Consider the following 17805-nt stretch of genomic DNA (forward strand, 5'->3'; position numbering starts at 1 on the left):
TGCCTCATTAGAAGCAAGTAATTATTAAATAGATCAGTTGGTTTAATCAAGTCATTAAAAGATCCCATGCTGCTTTATTGAGAGTTTGTCAATAATCTTTATGAAAACGACTGTAGTGATTCATGCCTCATGAAAAAGAATCAGATGGTTTACTTGTTTCACTGAGAAGATCATTGTAGTGAGGAAAGAAAATTGTTAATTGTTAAGCTACAAATTACAACAGCTTTAGACAGAGAATGAATGTATTTCACTGTCAGAGATACAGCAAAACATGTTTAAATTCACATTTGGATGCAGTATCTCGAGAAAAACATGTTACAAGGAGTCCCTTAAGAAAGGAAAATGTTTAGATATTTTTCTTTTTATGTCACAAATTTCACCGTTATAAATATTTTTTTTTATGAAATCTTTTATGAAGTTTAAAAAGATTAAAATACCTGACGAGGGCTGTTAAAATCAATAAAATGAGATTGTCAACAGGTATAAAGGCCCAGTCTACTCTGATTGGTCAGCTGGCCCACTGTGTTGTGATTGGTCAATCGAACCAAACTCTTCGGACTCCGCTCCAGCTAACTTTGTTTGAGGGCGTGCCAAAATAGCCGTTATGCAAATGTGTTACTCGGTGACATCACCACGTTATGGTATAAAAGGCGGTACTTCAAGCGAGGCGTTTCAGGCAGTTCAGGAGCAGCGTTTCTGTGGGGGAGACTATCTCCCTTTGGTGTGGACTTTGTAACTTTGCAGACGTTTTAGATGCACAAAAAACAATATAACAATCTAAAGGAAAGGGAAAAAGCACAAGTCCCCTTTAATAACTTTTAATTCATTTGAGTTTTGGTTTAACATCATAGGAATAAAGCCAAAGTAGAAACATTCTGCAATTACTATAATCAGCTGTAATATATATTTTTCATATTAACGATTGATGACTGGTGAACTCACGGAGAATTATCACCCGACTGCAGTTCTACAGAGCTTTTTTATCATCTTTCAGTTCATTGTTTTTGGTTTTAAGTCCTGCATCTTTACTGTTTTGGTTCACAGTCACTGCTCTCACAGCCTAATCCAAAATGAAAAGGAATCTGCAAACAAGGACCTTTTCCCCAAATTAATATCCCACATCGAAAGCTATGCTTTAACTGCTATTTTTAGCTCCTGGACATGTTTAATATGTGTCCAGGAGCTGGTCCAAATGTGCCTCTGACCTTATAAATCTTTTTTTCCAACAACCGACACAGTCAGAATCAGTGTCTCGACACTCCAGGGGTTTAATTGTGTGGTAAAGTTTAAGCCTCTGCAGCGCGCCTTGTTTCTCCAACAAAAACAGTCTGATTCAGCTCTTAGTTCCACACCATTAAAAATGAAGAGTGTTTAGTGTTTTCCAGTAAATCACTGATGGAGTGGTCAACGTTTTAGCCACAAATGAGGAACTAGTAAAGTTTGACATCACATCATCCAGGTAAGCATCCAAAAATTGGGATTTACCCATCAATTAAAATACACCCTCTGTCTATTTATTGTGTTCTCCTCTGGTGTTCTGGTCTCATCCTTACAGTAAATCTTTGCTAAGTACCGAGACACTCCTACACAAAGGCTCGGCGTGAAGATGCAGTCTGGGATTCTCGCCAGTCTCTGCCTGCGGTTCACCTTGGTGAGGTTTCTGTCAGTCATTCATGCTTGTGTTTGCAGCTAAGTCGTGGTGAGAACTGCATCTCTGTGGTGTTACATCTGTTCATCAGCTACATTCCCAGTCGTGAACGTCAGACGGAAGGTAAAGATAGAAATTAGCCGACTGCATCATTCTTTAAGATATCTAACTGGAGGATACACCATAATTTCCCCTTAAACTGAATGCAGATCAAGTGTTTTCCATGATTATTTTGCATCAGGACTGTGGCTTTGGATACAGTTTCTGGTCTTCATGCTTCAGCGGCAGAGATAGTGCCTGATTTTATGCCCGTCAAAGTCATTTTGTCATGCAAATGAGATGGTTTAGGCATGAAATTAATAAAATGGCAAACTCTAGGGACAGCTGTTTGGCACAAAATGAGCACAAAGTACTTTTTGTTTTTCATTTTTTCTCCGGAACAAACTGTTTCTTAGATTTAAAAAGTGTTGCACATAATTTATTTCATTATAATAGCTTTAAAAAATAAAAAAAAAGGCTTCTGGTTGAACAGTAAAAAAGAAAAAGAAATGAAACCATCTCGATCACCAGCAGCTTGTTAGAAATAGTATGTGATATAGCTCCCTTTGGCAGCCTTTCATGTCCAAAGGAGTTGTGGCTTTCAGCAGCGATAAGCCCGCATAAAGCTGGAGCTCATGCATGAAAATCTCAGGCTCAGCAAAGTCATTCATGACATGCCACTTCGGGCCCTCCAGATGGAGAGGGACGCAGGGATCGGCGAGTGGGGTCACGCTGACTGTCACGTGCAAAAACAACACGACACCCCCGTGCTCATGTCTTCACACATACCCCGAACCTGTGGGAACCAACTGTTTTACACAAGGTCTGTTGCAGCGTGCATAGATGACGGCTATTAGCAGAACAAAAGCATTATTGGACAAGAATGACTGAGAGGCTCATTTGAAGAAAGGAGGCGAGATACCCAATTCATGTCCTTTTTCAAAGCTTATAGGAATAACTTTACACACACTTTGGGAATGTATTTATTCTCTGGTTGAGAGTTTGACGAGACACCACTCTCCACTACGACCATTAAAGCTACCGCCAGCAGACAGTTTATATCCATTGTGATGACAGCAAATTAACATCAGAAAAAGTAATGCATCCGACTTCTTCTTGGATTATTTATTTCCAGTACATTTGTGTAATCATACTAGCGCTAACAAATGCCCATTTAAGGTATCATATTTTACCAAACCAGTCTTAAGGTATGTTTCAGTCTATTATAGGCTCAGGAACACAAGGTCAAGGTGACATACTAGTTTTTTTCTTGCCAGGTGGCACTGTGTCTCACTGTTCAAGGGATACTGCAAACTGAGACAAAGACCAATAAGCTCATCGTATAAATGTTGGAGCAGTCTGAGCAGTGCAGACACCAATGTTAACCTTGTCATTTCAGAGGCTGTTGCCACTGTTGTGGGAAACAAATTCGATGTGGTGTGTGTGAGAGCTCAGACTATTATAGTATATCTGGGCCACAAGGAGGGGCAGTTCATAACCCTGAAACTCCTTTTCCCAGTCTGTGCATTGGGACTATACTTGACTCCAATTTCATATGCTCACATTTCAAATGCAAACCCCCCCACAAAGAAAATGAGTAAGGAATGGTTACCTCCAATGATATATCTCATCATAACAACAGAAGGCTCATAACAAGATCCACATAATCATGTCATTTGGTACACACAGTGATCTATAATTCAATGTTTATCCATGAAACTAAACCATGTTTTTGTTCCAGACTAACAATGCCATCTCAAATGGTTGCGTCCTGGCTGGAACTCAACAATTAGAGCATAAAAAGGACAAAAGCTCCAACCGAAAGCTAAATACATCTTTACTTATGAGAAGCAAACTGCAGCAAATTACTGTGCAACATGACAGTCATTATAAAGAATAAATCATTTCATCATATTCTACAAAAGACAATGTTCGCTAAATTGATACAACTACTCGCTAACTCAAATATGCATTGGTCTATATACTGTAGGGTACATTTCGTATCAATATTAAGGCATCTTTTTTTAAAAGCACAAAGCATTTAGATTAAGATGCAGGACATGGAATGAAACCTGAAAACATCATACAGAGTGAATATACTTAAAGATTTAATCTGTGCTTGCTAAATCTTGGCTTGTAGATAGAAACCACGAAAGACCCAGCAAACAACCAAAGTATATGGAAACATAACTGGCAATAGTATAACTGATACGGCTTAGAAAGTGGATAGGAATAAGTTTGAGATTTCTATACTGTAGTTTAAAAACGGCAAGTCTTCTATTTCAAGTCACGATGACCTAAAGGTCTAAATTCTGCTGCGGTTTTAAGACAGAGAGGTTTCTGTATTTAGCTGCCATGTATAGTTTTGTGGCAAAAAACACTATATATGTACCTATTACACTCTTCCTAAATAATATACATTATCTAAATCTCTCTCTTTGATTATAGGGCCTGTAAAACGGGGGTTACATCCTCACAACATTGTGGTCAAAAAAGGATTTTTCTGTCTGAAGTGCCACTAGCAGAGCGAGAAGCGCCGAGAGTTAATGTTCATCTTGGTGACGCCGATGAGTCTCAGCGGGGCCGAGAGGCCGAGCCCCGGGGTGACCGGGCATTCGCACAGCAGGTCCGACAGCTCGTCCCTCTCCTCTATGCCAAAGGTGGCGTCGTTGAGCATCCGGCGATGCAGGTGGCACGTCTGCTCGATCTTCAGCTTGTTGATGTCGCTGCGGAGCCGCATGAGCTGCCTCGCCAGCTGCTGGTCCTGCAAGCGCATGTCTGTCTGGTGGAGAGAGACGGAAATAATTTACTAAATGAACATCATGCTGTATTGAAGAAGACTTGAAACTAGCGATTGAGACCATAAACTCATGTTTGCAATGTTTACTGAAGTAATAAATCAAGTGAGAAGTAGGCTCATTTTCTCATAGACTTCTATACAATTGGACTTCTTTTTGCAACCAGAGGAGTCGCCCCCTGCTGGCTTTTAGAGACAATGCAAGTTTTAAGGCATTGGCTTCACTTTTCAGAACTGGAGGTTGCCCACTGGTACAGACATGAGAGTGGGATCAATCTTCTCATCTAACACTAAAGAAAGCGAATAAGCTTACTTCCAAAAATGTCTAACTATTCCATTATACACATTTTTTTTGTGTTTTACCTCTAAGTGTGATTCCAACAACGATTTACACAAAGTTCACATGATCTAGATTCACCGGAGGTCCACGCATGCAGTCCTTATTGTCTTAACAAAATCTCAAAACAAAAACTCACAGTGGGACATCCACAAACAAAGTTTCCCATCATAAGCTCTCTCAATTTTATCGCTTTCGTGTCCTCTGTCTGTGTGCAAACGTCTGTGCAAACATCATAATCATCTCCCTCTGTGCAAAACGTTCGTGGCCACATACTGTGCGAGTGCAATTCTGCCTCTGACTGTGCCTCTTTGCGTGCTCAGTCCAGGCTTATGAACCGTGGGTGAATGTGAAGAGTAATTGAGCAGAGTGAAAATGATTACACTTGCAGAAACTGTGTGTAACAAAATGTCTGAGTCCCAATCGATCTCACTCACTAATGTCAATGGGCCTCTTCTGGCCACTAATTGGACATTGTGGGCATAGTTAATCTAATTAGCTATAAGTAGCAGGAAGTTATTTTCTATTCTGGCCTTTAACTGCTAAATTATAAAGCTCTTCAACTTAGAAATGTGAATGAAGGTTAGATGATAAATTTGAATATTGTAAAGATTTTAAGCAATGTCTCACCAGTTCTCTCCTCAGCCAACTGAGAGCTTCATCGATGTTCTCGAATCCCTGCAGTGCACCCGACGGCAACTTGCACTGAATCACATCAGACTTCACTCCAGTCTCTTTGGGGGCGACTACTTTCCCCTCCGGCTCCACTTGGTTCGGATCTTTTCCAGTTCCGAACCCTCTGAAGCTCTCCGCCTCGAGCCGGGCTTTCCACTCCAGGTAAGAAGGTCTCCTGGTCTCCAGCCTTAGTTTCTCTGTCAAGGCCTTCAAGTTCATGAGATGGTCGTCTGCGGGCAAATCCACGTCTTCCTCACAGTCTGCCTCCTCCGGGACTCTAGCCTTGTCCACAATAATCTGAGGAACTGAGGGAGTGTCCATCATTAATCTGCTGAATACAAAAAGCTCCTTAAAAATGTGTCAAAATAAAAAGTAGATATCTGCTCTTCATTGGTGGCTTCTTTCGTTGTTATAAATGACCATAGTTGTAGGTTTCCGTCCTTTCTGCGTCCACTTTATTTGTCAAGAAAGTCTTTAAAAGTTCCTTTAAACCTCCATTTGTGTTTTGGAGGCAGAGTGTCTTTAGGTCTGCAGAGGAGAGAAGAAGCAAGTTATGAAACATTTGCTGACTATACCACCGACAACCACATCCAACTGACAAAACGAATGTGACATCTGAGAAGCAAGACTACACCTCACACCTGTGTGGCATGACAGGCTCAGTTATATAACCGGCTAGATCATATCTCAGAAACATTAAATGATGAAGTATAATGAAAGTTTGTGCACTTTCTGTCCGTTCTGAACGGACGTTGTGTCTGTTCTATAGCGATTTAGATCGAGCTTTTGGCTTCTCACTTATCAAATAACATGACGGATCAGCGCACCGAGGGAACACACCTTCAGGATTTTCATTTAACAGGGAACCAACTGTCTCCATAGCAACGACACAGGCACTGTAAATGAATCAGCAATTTCCCACCTGCTGTCCTCAGGGCTTATTGCCTTAACCAACATGTGACAGACAACTGGCGGATAGGCTTGCTCTTTTACAGCAACCCTCCTATTTACAGCTACAAATGTATGTAACAAATATACGTTTAAAAAATTACGGCATATTTAAGTACTCCTCATTGGACGTAGCATCAGTTACTGTAGTGTACACCCTTTTTTTTTTAAACAAAACCACACAATTCAACAATATGCATTTTGTCTGTCTTACGGCAATCAACAGCCATGTGATATAACACAAAATATCGACTTTTGGATATCACAATATGGCATATAAGTGTTGTCTTTTCCTGGATTTAAAGGCTGCATTACAGTAAAATTATGTAATTTTCGGAACTTACCAGACTGTTATATTATTTGCCTTTACCCACTTTAGTCATTATATCCACATTACTGACGATTATTTATAAAAAGAAAATCTAATTTTCAAAAGCACCAATTGTCAACCCTACAATGCCGTCGCAATATCGATGTTGAGGTATTTGGTCAAAAACATTGTGATATTTGATTTTCTCCATATCGCACCAGCCCTAAACCATGGTCACCATCTTAGTTTAGTATGATAACATTTGCTAATGAGCACTAAACACAAAGTAGCCTACAGCTGAGGCTGATGGGAATATCAGTCGTTTTGCAGGTATTTGGTCATAACCAAAGTATTGGACATTGGACATTGGCATGAATGTCCAAATTCCAAATTTTTGACCAAATTTCACACTATTCATCCAAAGTTTATTAAGATATTCAACTTGTCAACATCATGGCGGTGCTAACATTATAAAGGAAAATTCAGGACATTACTATAATTAGTAGGATTCTACATCTGGTGATCATGAATGTCTGTACAAAAAATTTCACGGCAATTCATCCAACAGTTGTTGACACATTTTAGTCTGGACCAAAGTGGTAGACCGACCTACAGACTAACATTGCCATCCATAAAACCATGGCTAAAAAGTCACATCACATAACAGTTTTAAAGGAACCTGCATTGTTATCATGCTATACATCCAAATTTACACCAACATATGGCATCCAAATCTCAGTATTCTTTTAATCTGAGCAGTTTAGAAACACGCTGGTGAGTCTATAGAGGCCCACAGGAAAGACTTTAATCTCTAATGCAGCCATAGCAAACACGCTCATAACAGTGGCAGCAAAAGCAGACTTTTCTGCCCAGTGTCCTCTTACAAAGTCTCCGAGCCCTCAATAAGTGGTTAGTGCTCAGTTATTCCATAATGGGCACAGCAGACCAGCAGTGAAGTCATTCATTGCCCCGTGTATCTAATGATAGGCTTGGCTGTTCTGCGAGGTAAAATAGACCTCCGACTGTGAAGAGTAGCTGACTTACTGTATGAACGCCCGGGAATGGATCCTCTCCGTATTCTCTAAAGGAATCACTGTGTCTCTGGAGACCACATTGTTACAGGAGACCAATAAAGGAGGAGGAAAATCCATGCTGCATGCATTTTTAAAGAGTTTGTAAAGACCCTGTATGTACAGTAAGGAATTGATTTAAATTGTGAATAGGAGCTGCTGAGCGAAGAGATTTAGAAAGATGGGGGGGGAAAGTGTGCGTACGCATAATATTATATAATGAGCTGCGATCACAATTATAAAGAAATAAACGGTTTAAAATCATAACCCCAAACTAGCCTCCTTTTGGCTGCTTGGTGAACCCAGACACTTCTGAATAGACCAGCAGGAAATCTTTCTCTTAAGGAAGCCGACATTTACATTTCCTGAATATCAAATTCAGTCTGGGGCAAATACAAACACTGACAAATCTTGGTAGGGGAAAAAAAAGAAGACCATTTATCGTCATTATCCAAATGTCTCAACAAGCATTACCCCTTCATTCCTTTGGTTTCGAGGCAGCAGAATTTGATTGCTCGGCAACATCCAGTTGCAGCGTTACCACACCGATAAAATGTATTTTGTGGTGTTATGAGATGCCAAAACCTGGTCTGGCTTAAGAACTTAAGAAGTCTGGCTCTCTTATCTGGCACATACAGGCATGTCTACATAACTGCAGAGTATAACTAATCAGGCTTTTAGTGACGTATTACCTCATTTCCATTTATTAAAGGTGTTAAATTTCAAACTGGAGGGTTGATTATGTGCTGATATACACTACAGTACATGAGAATATGAGCATTATCCTCAAAGGGATAGATAACCTAACCCAAAAGCTATTTGTAGGAGCTATTTATTTGTTGTTTTACTAATAATAAGTAGTATTGTTTGATTGTTTGCTTTATTTAGATTACATTTCTGATATGATTTTCTTTTGCTTGTTATTTGTTTAGATTAATTATGTTCTTATTTTGTAGTTTTTGCGTAATTAGTATTTAGTTTTGTTTGTGAATTAACACTGTGGGTACCTGTGGTTATACAGTATATGTATAGGTAGGCAGGTATAGGACCAGCATGCACCTGGGTGGCCCTATGTTTTTTTTTTTTACCAGAGCAAGAGAGGCAGCGACAGCCGTGATTTTATTGTTTGTGTAATAATAATAAATCATAAGAAACATGGAAAATGTTGCATGCACAATCAGCTCTTTTGCCATGGTGCGTCAGTGGCCCTTTGATTGAAGTTTGATTTGGATTTTTCTGACAAATGGCAACTACACTATTCATAAATGTAAACACCCACTTACTGTGGCATATTGGATTCCTTTGTTATGGCAACAGAAACTTAATAAAACAGTCTGTGGTTCAAAATGTTCCACATTAACAGCCTAAGAAGAAAGAAGAAAAAACCCATGCTGGATATCAGTAGCTATCAACAGGTGTGTTTTTTTTCCTGATTGTATATGTCGGATGGATTTAAATAAAAAACACATTTGGGAGGGCTAAAATTAATTCAAATTAAACATGATTCCTTCTGTCTTTAATCAAATCACAATAACCTAAAGGTAAGTATTATAATATAATGCAACCTGAAACTTTGCATGTCTGCATATAGATAATGGGGTTTTATTATCATGGAAAAACACACATGCACACAATCATTTGTTATGGGTGGAAAAAAAAAAAAAAAACATTGATACAGTATGTAAAAACAGCAATTGCCTACAATTTAATGATCCTTCTTAAGAGTTCTGCCATATAAAGTTAGTGTCAAGTTTACTCATTTTTCTCACTTTATTTAATAAGTTTTTCTCAGCAAAAAGCCAACACACAGCTATAGCTCTCATTTCAGGATTTTCTACACATGAGCAGACATTTCATCTGAACCTCCTCTGGCACCAGTGCTGCAGGGTATAGCATCATCTGAAATACTGTAATTCAAACTGTGTTTACCTTGTATGAATCCTCCTGCTGTAGTCCAACTTGTAGTTCAAGCAGCCACATCAGTGAAGAGCATCTCCAGTCTGTTCTCTCTCTCTCTCTCTCCCTCTCTCTCATATCATCACCCTAACAGCTCCACGGTCCACTTGTTTCTGAGCAGAGAGCTGCTGGAGGAGGGGCTGGGAGGTTGCGTCAGGTTCTGGTTGCCTGGAGACGTCCCAGGAATCCCTATCACACACTTCCCGCCCGCCACATGAATATTACTGCAAGTGCGCCACAGTCTGACAACAACCAGGCTTCACTCTTCACTCTTTCTACAGTTTATTTTCATTCAACAAAATAACCTACGACAAAGAAACTTTTTTTTTTTATAACAATATAATTGGACAATAAGTACAAAATGTGAAAAATGAACAACAACAAAAAAACACATAAATACAGACTGATCAACCACAAAGTTTTCATTTGTTACACTTTTCATCCCTTATGAAAGTTACTATAATAAATTCTGTCTGAATAAATACAAAGAGCTCTTCAAAAATGTGTCAAAATTAATATTTTGTTTTTAAAAGTATCAGTTTTAAAGCTTACTAATGCAGTGTGGTAATAGAGTGGTACAGGGATGACGTATTTTAGGAAGTTAGCATCACCCTGGGTTCCCTTGACAAAAAACCCAATGGGATTTTTCCATTGGGTTTTGGATTATTGCAGAAAATAAGCTCTGTGGCAAACACACGTTTATTATACTTACACGTTTTATTCTGCATAATAATATCCACAAATTCAAACTAACCGAAGCCCAAAAAAACTGTATTCGGGAAAGTCCTATAGTATCGATAAAATATTAGTAGTTATTAACCTGCAGAAAATTGCCATTTCATAAAGTAAATTGTATAAATAACCCGCTTTGTATAGTTGTCAGACCTTCAGGAAGCAGTCTAAACATACTGTGATTGTCATATTGCTTAGTGGTAGATTCTTAATGGAATAACTAAAAAATGAGTACGCTCAAACTTTGTGGAATAGAATTTGTCCAGATAAAAGATACACAAAGAATTGTAGGATCCTAAACCAACCAACAATAACAGCAACCCCAAACTATCATTACTGCAAAATATGGCAAAGTGCGAAAATGTGAAACACAAATAAATGTGAATTGCAGCCAAAGTCTGTTTGATTGTGACTGTATTGCTTGTGTTTTGAACAAATATTCTAGGGACAAGGATTCTGTTTGTTCCGTCTTCTTTTGGTCAGATAAACTACTAGTCATATTCTACCGGAAAAACTGAAATGCAGACTGAGAAAACTCTTTAAATTTAACAAAAAAACAGTGAAAGCCACCGTCTCCACAACACTTACAAGTGAAACTAGCTTTAAAAGTGAACAAAGGGTCGAAAAAAAATCCTACATTACCAGTTTCAGCAACACATTAAAAACAGTCACACAAGTTAAATGATTTATCATTTATATAGTATTGGGAAATCAATAGTGTCCAGACTTGAATTTATAGACCATGTTCATCACCCAATCTCTTCTATTTTGGCCTGCTATGAGACACCTCAAATCTAAATCAATTTCATAAAGTAAGTTCCTCTATGTCGTCGTCGAATGAGGCGATGGCACGGATGGCGGGCCTGCTATCTGCGACGTGTAAGGTGTTCAGGGAGGATGCTGGAGGAGTGGAAGACCCCGATTTGAAGCCGAGCAGTCCTTCCCTTCTCGAACGCACCCCGTTGGTAGTCGGGGGACTGCTTAGGACCTCCATTTTATTGGAGATGCTCACGCTGTCGCTCGTTGCCAGGGCACCAAATAGCTGGTGCATGAGGCTGGACTTCTTGTCCTTCCCTGCTCCTCTTTCCGTCTCCTTCTCTTTCTCCGTCTCCACCCCTCTGAGACTAAAAATACCTATTGCTTCTAACGCCGAGTCCCTGTCCTCTTTGGACGGCGGTGGAGGGAAGCCCGAAGAACCTCGAGAAGCCGAATGTCCGAAAGAGGGCGCGTAGCTCCCGAACGCCAAGTCGTCCCTGGGGATTTGGGGCCGTGGCGCTCTCCTCCCCGTTCCCGTCGTCCCATCTCCACCCTCCGTGCCTGATCTCCCCCTCCCGCCTTCCCTGCTTCCGACAGCGGCACGCAAACTGGCCGACTCCTCCGATTCTGTGAGGTTAAAAACGGAAGAGTTCCTCTGCTCGGGAAGACGAGGAGAAGAATGGTTACTGTTCGCCTTGTTGTTGGACTCAGAGGGACTAGACTCGGCAAACATGGCGTCCTGGGCTCCATGGTCTTGACGGTCTATTTCGCGCATCTTAGCCAGCAGCTGTTCTTTCTTGCGATGCGTTTCCTCTGTTGCTTGCTGATTGGGCAGAGCCCCCTGGTTCCACCTCTCCACCTCTTCCTGGACGTGGCCACGCTTCCTGTTGTTCTCTTCCTCCTGGTTTAACAGAGAACTTGTCCTCTTGTTGTCTTCTTCCTCTATTTTTTCCTCCCAGCCTGTGGACAACATCTTTGCCTTCTCCTCAAGCACATTAAGCTCCTGGTTGAGTTGCCGCTTCTCCTCTTTCTCCTTCACCGACTCCTTCTCCTTGTCTTTTTTATCTTTTTCTCTGTCTCTCATCTTCTGATGTCTGTTTTCTGTGTCTGCCTGTCTGTCCACTCTGTCAACCTCCTGCTGACGTACATTGATTGAGAGAAAGAGGTGAATGACGTACGAATAACAGTGACAGAAGAAGAAGTGTGGACGTTGGGGTGAAGTGACTTTACCTTGAGTGACAGGTATCCGTCAGGTGCCTGTTCACTGCACTCACTGGCATCAGTGACGGTGGGTGGAGGTGAGGGGAAATCCAGACTGGACGCTCTGTCTTTAGTCTGCACTGCCTTGGTGCTGCTCCTGCTGGGGACTGTGTGTGAAGCAGTAATTTACTGTATGTTAGAGTTCATTTCTGCTATACCTATTCCAAGGCACGAATCAAACAAAAATATCCACGCACTGTACTAAAAGCTCCCAGGCGATTGTAATTATGCAACATTTCGATCTGACTGAGATCTTCTTCAAGCATTATCAAATCACCATCACAAAGCAGAACAAACAGACAGTTTGGTTGACTGCACAAATGAGGCTTCTGGAAACCAATAGTTGAGCCTTACCTTTCCGCTTTGTGCCACTGTCAACATCTTTTCTTAGTGTGGGTTTCATCATGCGGTTGGCGTAGATGTTCTTAGAATCTAGTTCTCTCTCCTTCTCCTGATAAGAAAAGAAATCAACAAAGTGAAAATTTCATACAATGCTGCTTTTTATACCCAACAGTTGGTATTCTTAAGTATATTTCTCTGTATATGGACCTTAAGTTTATTGGTCAGTCGTTCCAGCTCCTCCTGCAGAGTACTGATGTCCTCCTGGGCACTGATCGTCTTCTTCCTCTCTGCAGCCAGCTGCCTCTGGTAGCTGCTGTTGCTCAGCTCCATGCTACGCTCCAGCTCCTTCAAACACACACATATAAACAAACATGTGTGAGCGTGTGTTTTATTTATCATCTGCAAGTGATTTTCAAATTGATGTAGTATAACCCGGCAAACCAAATGTACCTTAATCTTGCGTTCTGCATCCTGGGCCCGCGTCTTCTCTTCCTCTAGGCTGCGGCTCAGCTCGTCTCTGGCTCCTAACTCTCGCTGGTCGACCAGCTTCTTCAGCCGTGCGATGGTCGTCTGGCTCCTCTGCAGCTGCTCCTCGCTGTACTTCATCCGTCGCTCGGCAGCCCGTTCCCGCTCCTGAGTGCGCCTGAGCCGCTCACGCAGCACGTGGGTCTCGTTGGTGTGGCGCAACAGCAGCTGGGAAATCTCGCTTTCCGTGTCGTCGTAGCGATGCAGGGCTTTCTCTTGACGCACCTGAAGCTGCGGCGTGGAAAAGAAAAAAAAATATTTTAGGACGCCACAAGAGGAAGAAAATTTACGTTAAGGTAAGGATAAGTTTTCTTGCAAAGATGTGTGTGTTTATGTTGTCATCAGAATTCTTTTTTTTTTTTACTATAAAACGTCAGTATTGGCTACTAAAATCTGACATTAAGACCCTTCTGGGCCTCATATATTTAACCCAAACTGAACTAAAGGGGTGGGTCTACCTGTCTGAGAACTCGATTTTCCTTCTGCAGCTCGTCAGTGCGCTGTTGCAGCTCAACAAGTGAGTTACGCAATTCGTTGATCTTTAGCAGGCGGGCTGAGAGCATCCTCTTGGTCACCAGGTCCAGGTCTTTAGGGGGCGTGGACTCCTTGCTTTCTGAACGCACTCCCCTGCGATGCTGCTGGGTCAGAGGCTGGCCACCTGGACGCTGTGGACGAGACACGCCCCGGCGCACCACACCACCTGCGAAGAGAAGAAACACACATGATGTAAAAAGAATTTAAAGGTAATGACAATAAACACTTTTACAGACTGAAACAAGTAGGACAAGAAGTGGTGAATAGAAAGTAAGGTTGACCTGAAGACTGATCAAAAACTTTAAGTCATAGCAATATAATTAGTGTGTTTTTAAGAACTTCAGTAGGAAAGATCTTATTGAGATCTGAGTCAAAGTCAAAGAGGATTTTTTTACTGCAGAAATCACCATGTTAAAAATCTGCCTTACACTGCCATCACCTGGACAGTAAATCAAATTTAACCAGTGAGGGTTAAGTTTCATTCATTCATCTGCCCATACTTGATCATGTCCTTGCTTTACATACCCGTCTTGTAGAGGGGGCTGCTAGAAATCCTCTTTGCCCGCACCCCTCTTCGACGGTTAGGGGATGGAGTCTGGGACTGGGAGTATGGCGAGATCGAACGGTCTGAACGAGACTCATTCTCATAGTCCTCTGAGTAAAACGACCCACTACTTCTCCGTCCCTCTCCATCTGATACCTTGTCCCGATCTGGATCTGAACGCCAGGTTCTGGTCTTCGACCTGCTCTCAATGCAGCCGCCTTTTTCACCCTCGTCCTGGATCTTGTCCCGGAAGTTCTTTTTGCGTTTTTGGAAGGATGACGCTCGGGAATCTTCCTTTGTACTCTGGAGCGACTGGCGACTTTGATCGGCATCCCGGTTGTCTTCATACGGATCAGTTACGTTTTCAGATTCCATGTTGTCACTTTGAAAAGAAACGCTGTGTTGAATTTAAAACACAACAAGTGGGAAAGAAACATATCAGACTTTGAATTACATTAGGATTTTTTTTTACACTTTGTTACAATTTAACAATAACAAAGGCTTACTTGTACAGGATGTATCTTACCAGATTTAACAAACTTTCAAACATTAAAAGTCCCCAGGTTAACTGACCTCAACATTTGTACTGTTTGACCCAGGTGAAAATGCTCAAAATTCATCCAAAACAGTAATAAGAAGCGAGGCCAACTGGTTTCTCTCAGGTTTTCCGTATTGTGTGTCTTGGTCACTAAGCGACAACACGCATGAGGTGGAATTTTCCATGAGGCTGAATGATGTATGATATCACTACTACACACCGCTGTTGCTACACACAAAATACTAGCCTGCCCCCGTTTGCCCTGGTGACTTATTAAACAGCCAGATTAGTATTTCTGACTGCAATAAGATGCACGTGTACACACACGTTCAAAGAATACAGAAAAAGAAGAGAAAATAAATAAACAAAAATTAAGTGTAGATATAGTGTTGCATATTAAATATACATATATTGTATAAATCCAGTATATATCTTGTGTATTCCTGCAAAGTCTTACAATATACTGTATAAAATGTAGAACTCTTCTGACAGTTTTTTGTGAGTAACTGTATTTGTATCAATTATAATGTTGGTCTCTTATGTTGCCAGCCTAATGGGTAGTTATTTTTAGTTTTTTCTACATTGCGCAAACCCTACGTTAAACATTTCCACACACTTGCCCTGTTTGTAACATCAACAACATTTTTTAAAAAAAGTCCAGCACCTCCAGAATTGTTGGTGCTGTTTGTAAGAGGCCAATCAACCTTGAGTAGTTTGAGGAATAAATATAGAATCCAAGTAGGGCTGACCTGAATGCTTCAAAGCTTCGACCGTTGCCATAGTATTCAACCTCCAAATCACTATTCGAATGCTTCGTTTTTTTATGTTTTTTTTTATTTTTATATACAAGTATGTATCCCCAAAAAGACCATGAAATAAGGAATAATCCCACAACATTATTCATATTCAACATGAATTATTATTAGTTCTTCTCAGACAGATATAGCTGTTTGTTGTGTGTAGAGGTATGTGTATACATCAGTGCGAAGCTTCGAATACTTTCGAATATTATTCATCGAAGCCCAAAAAATGGTATTCGGGACAGCCCTAAATCTAAGACTAATAGCGAGTACACTCTTTAATATTTGTGTTAATGGCATGTAAAGGTCATGCAGTTATGGCCCTTTCATCAGCCCCAGCAATAATAGAATCACTTGATGGGAAAGTATCTATGGCAACAACAGTACACAACACCATCACCATAAATACAAAAGAACATAATTGTCAGTGAAGCAGGACAGAAAGGCCCTGCCAACATCTTAATACAAACCTATTTTTGAAAACAGAGTTGTTAAATTGCATTGTTGACTGAATAGACAGACTTAAACATTCAACAATGGCTCTCCTAAATCTCCTCTCTAATCATCAGAGAGAAATATACAGAAATAGGCATACATACAGTAGAAGACTGTTAATTCAAACTGATTTACTTCACAATTTCAGTGGCATTTGTGTCAAATGGTTTTGATGACAAAACAGTGATTTAATTAATATAATTACCATCATTAAATATGCCTGGGTGTACAGTTTGTTAACACTCACCACATAGGTTACAGTCTCCCCATCATCTCTGCTGACATCATCTTCTGCTTCATCTTGCTTATGTCTGACTGTCTCCAGAGGCTCCTGATAACGATATTAGCTGATATATTGTAAACAAATATAGAATGTATACATATAAGGGTGTTATCTATAGTGGTACTACTCGCTTCCCCCGGCCTGCTCTGCTCTTTGTGACACGGACAGATTGGATTAAAGTAGGCCGTCTGCTGTTGACAGGTGCATTGTTGTTGAGACTGCCTGTTAGCTCAAAGCTACAGTGTGGCTAATAAAGTTACATGAAGCCAACCAGACAGTGTCAGTGGGCTCTTTAACTGCACTATATGCAACATTATATAGAATAGACGTGGATAAGAGAGAGGCATTAGCAAACGTTAGCCCATAAGGGGTTGTAATGTTAGCTAAGCTACATAGCTTCAACTACTAGCCAGCATGCTAACATGAACTAATTCAGCTACTGTTTGATATAAGAAGGCTTTAGACAGTCCAACCTTTTAATCGAAACAGTCATGACTACCTTTTTAAAACGCGCCGTCCTGTAATCATCCACAGTAAAGACAGTAAGACGGAGTAACGTTTAGTCCTGGCTTGTTCAGATGCTATTAGTTGTTTGCTCCACGCCTTGAGGTTTGCTCCAGCTGACGCCGCACCATGGCAACCGCAGCCCTCCCTGCAGTACCACCCCTCTGCCAGAGTGGCGCTGTTGTGCATGTTGTGACAGATAAGATAAGAGATGAGATATTTCTTTATTAGTCCCGCAGTGGGGACATTTGCAGTGTACAGCAGCAAAGGGGATAGTGCAAAACACAAGATGCATCAGGTAACACAGTAAAAAAGAGCTAAACAAAGTGTAACAAAATATGAACCATTTAAATAGAAGGAAGTATAAAAATAGGAGCAGTATATACAGTTTTGACAATAAACAGACTATTACACAATAGTCTGTTTATTGTCAAAGAAAAAAACAAAGAAAAATTTGCCAAAATCCTCTGCCAATGGTAAACAGTGTATTCTCCTGTTGGTATTGACTCTTGTTTTGAGTTGTTTGGTGGATTGGATGATTGAACTCTCTATCAGTAACAAGGAAGACATATTGGCTATTTTACACTTTATTCATTTAATACACCGTCATTTTCTTGGGCACTACCCACATAATCAGCTGTGCTGCTCATCCCACAAATGCATGATCCTTACAAGCTGGACATCATTGTGAAGGTAAATAAACACACTTTCC

General features: G+C 40.6%; 2 protein-coding genes across 7 annotated transcripts; both read right to left on the minus strand.

Moving 5' to 3' along the window:
• Positions 1-3508: 3508 nt before the first annotated feature.
• LOC119477544 (protein FAM167A-like) lies at positions 3509-11110 on the minus strand. Its single transcript, XM_037751679.1, has 3 exons — positions 9754-11110; positions 5452-6024; positions 3509-4469 (listed from the first exon to the last, which is right to left on the minus strand). Exons 2-3 carry the CDS (start codon positions 5818-5820, stop codon positions 4206-4208), a joined length of 633 nt encoding a protein of 210 aa, XP_037607607.1. The 5' UTR covers positions 5821-6024; positions 9754-11110; the 3' UTR covers positions 3509-4205.
• Positions 11111-11185: 75 nt separating this feature from the next.
• On the minus strand, positions 11186-17271 carry lca5 (lebercilin LCA5). 6 transcript variants are annotated; one of them, XM_037751635.1, is made up of 9 exons: positions 17089-17271; positions 16554-16637; positions 14455-14855; positions 13854-14095; positions 13321-13626; positions 13078-13215; positions 12883-12979; positions 12499-12635; positions 11186-12406 (listed from the first exon to the last, which is right to left on the minus strand). In XM_037751635.1, exons 2-9 carry the CDS (start codon positions 16556-16558, stop codon positions 11318-11320), a joined length of 2415 nt encoding a protein of 804 aa, XP_037607563.1. In that variant the 5' UTR covers positions 16559-16637; positions 17089-17271; the 3' UTR covers positions 11186-11317. The 6 variants fall into 6 exon arrangements, with proteins under 6 accessions (XP_037607563.1, XP_037607561.1, XP_037607564.1 ...); XM_037751633.1 differs by having other exon boundaries at positions 14455-14870; XM_037751636.1 differs by having other exon boundaries at positions 16554-16653; positions 17089-17231.
• Positions 17272-17805: the final 534 nt, after the last annotated feature.

The sequence above is a fragment of the Sebastes umbrosus genome, chromosome 18 (assembly GCF_015220745.1).
Source record: "Sebastes umbrosus isolate fSebUmb1 chromosome 18, fSebUmb1.pri, whole genome shotgun sequence".
Lineage (NCBI taxonomy): Eukaryota > Metazoa > Chordata > Actinopteri > Perciformes > Sebastidae > Sebastes > Sebastes umbrosus.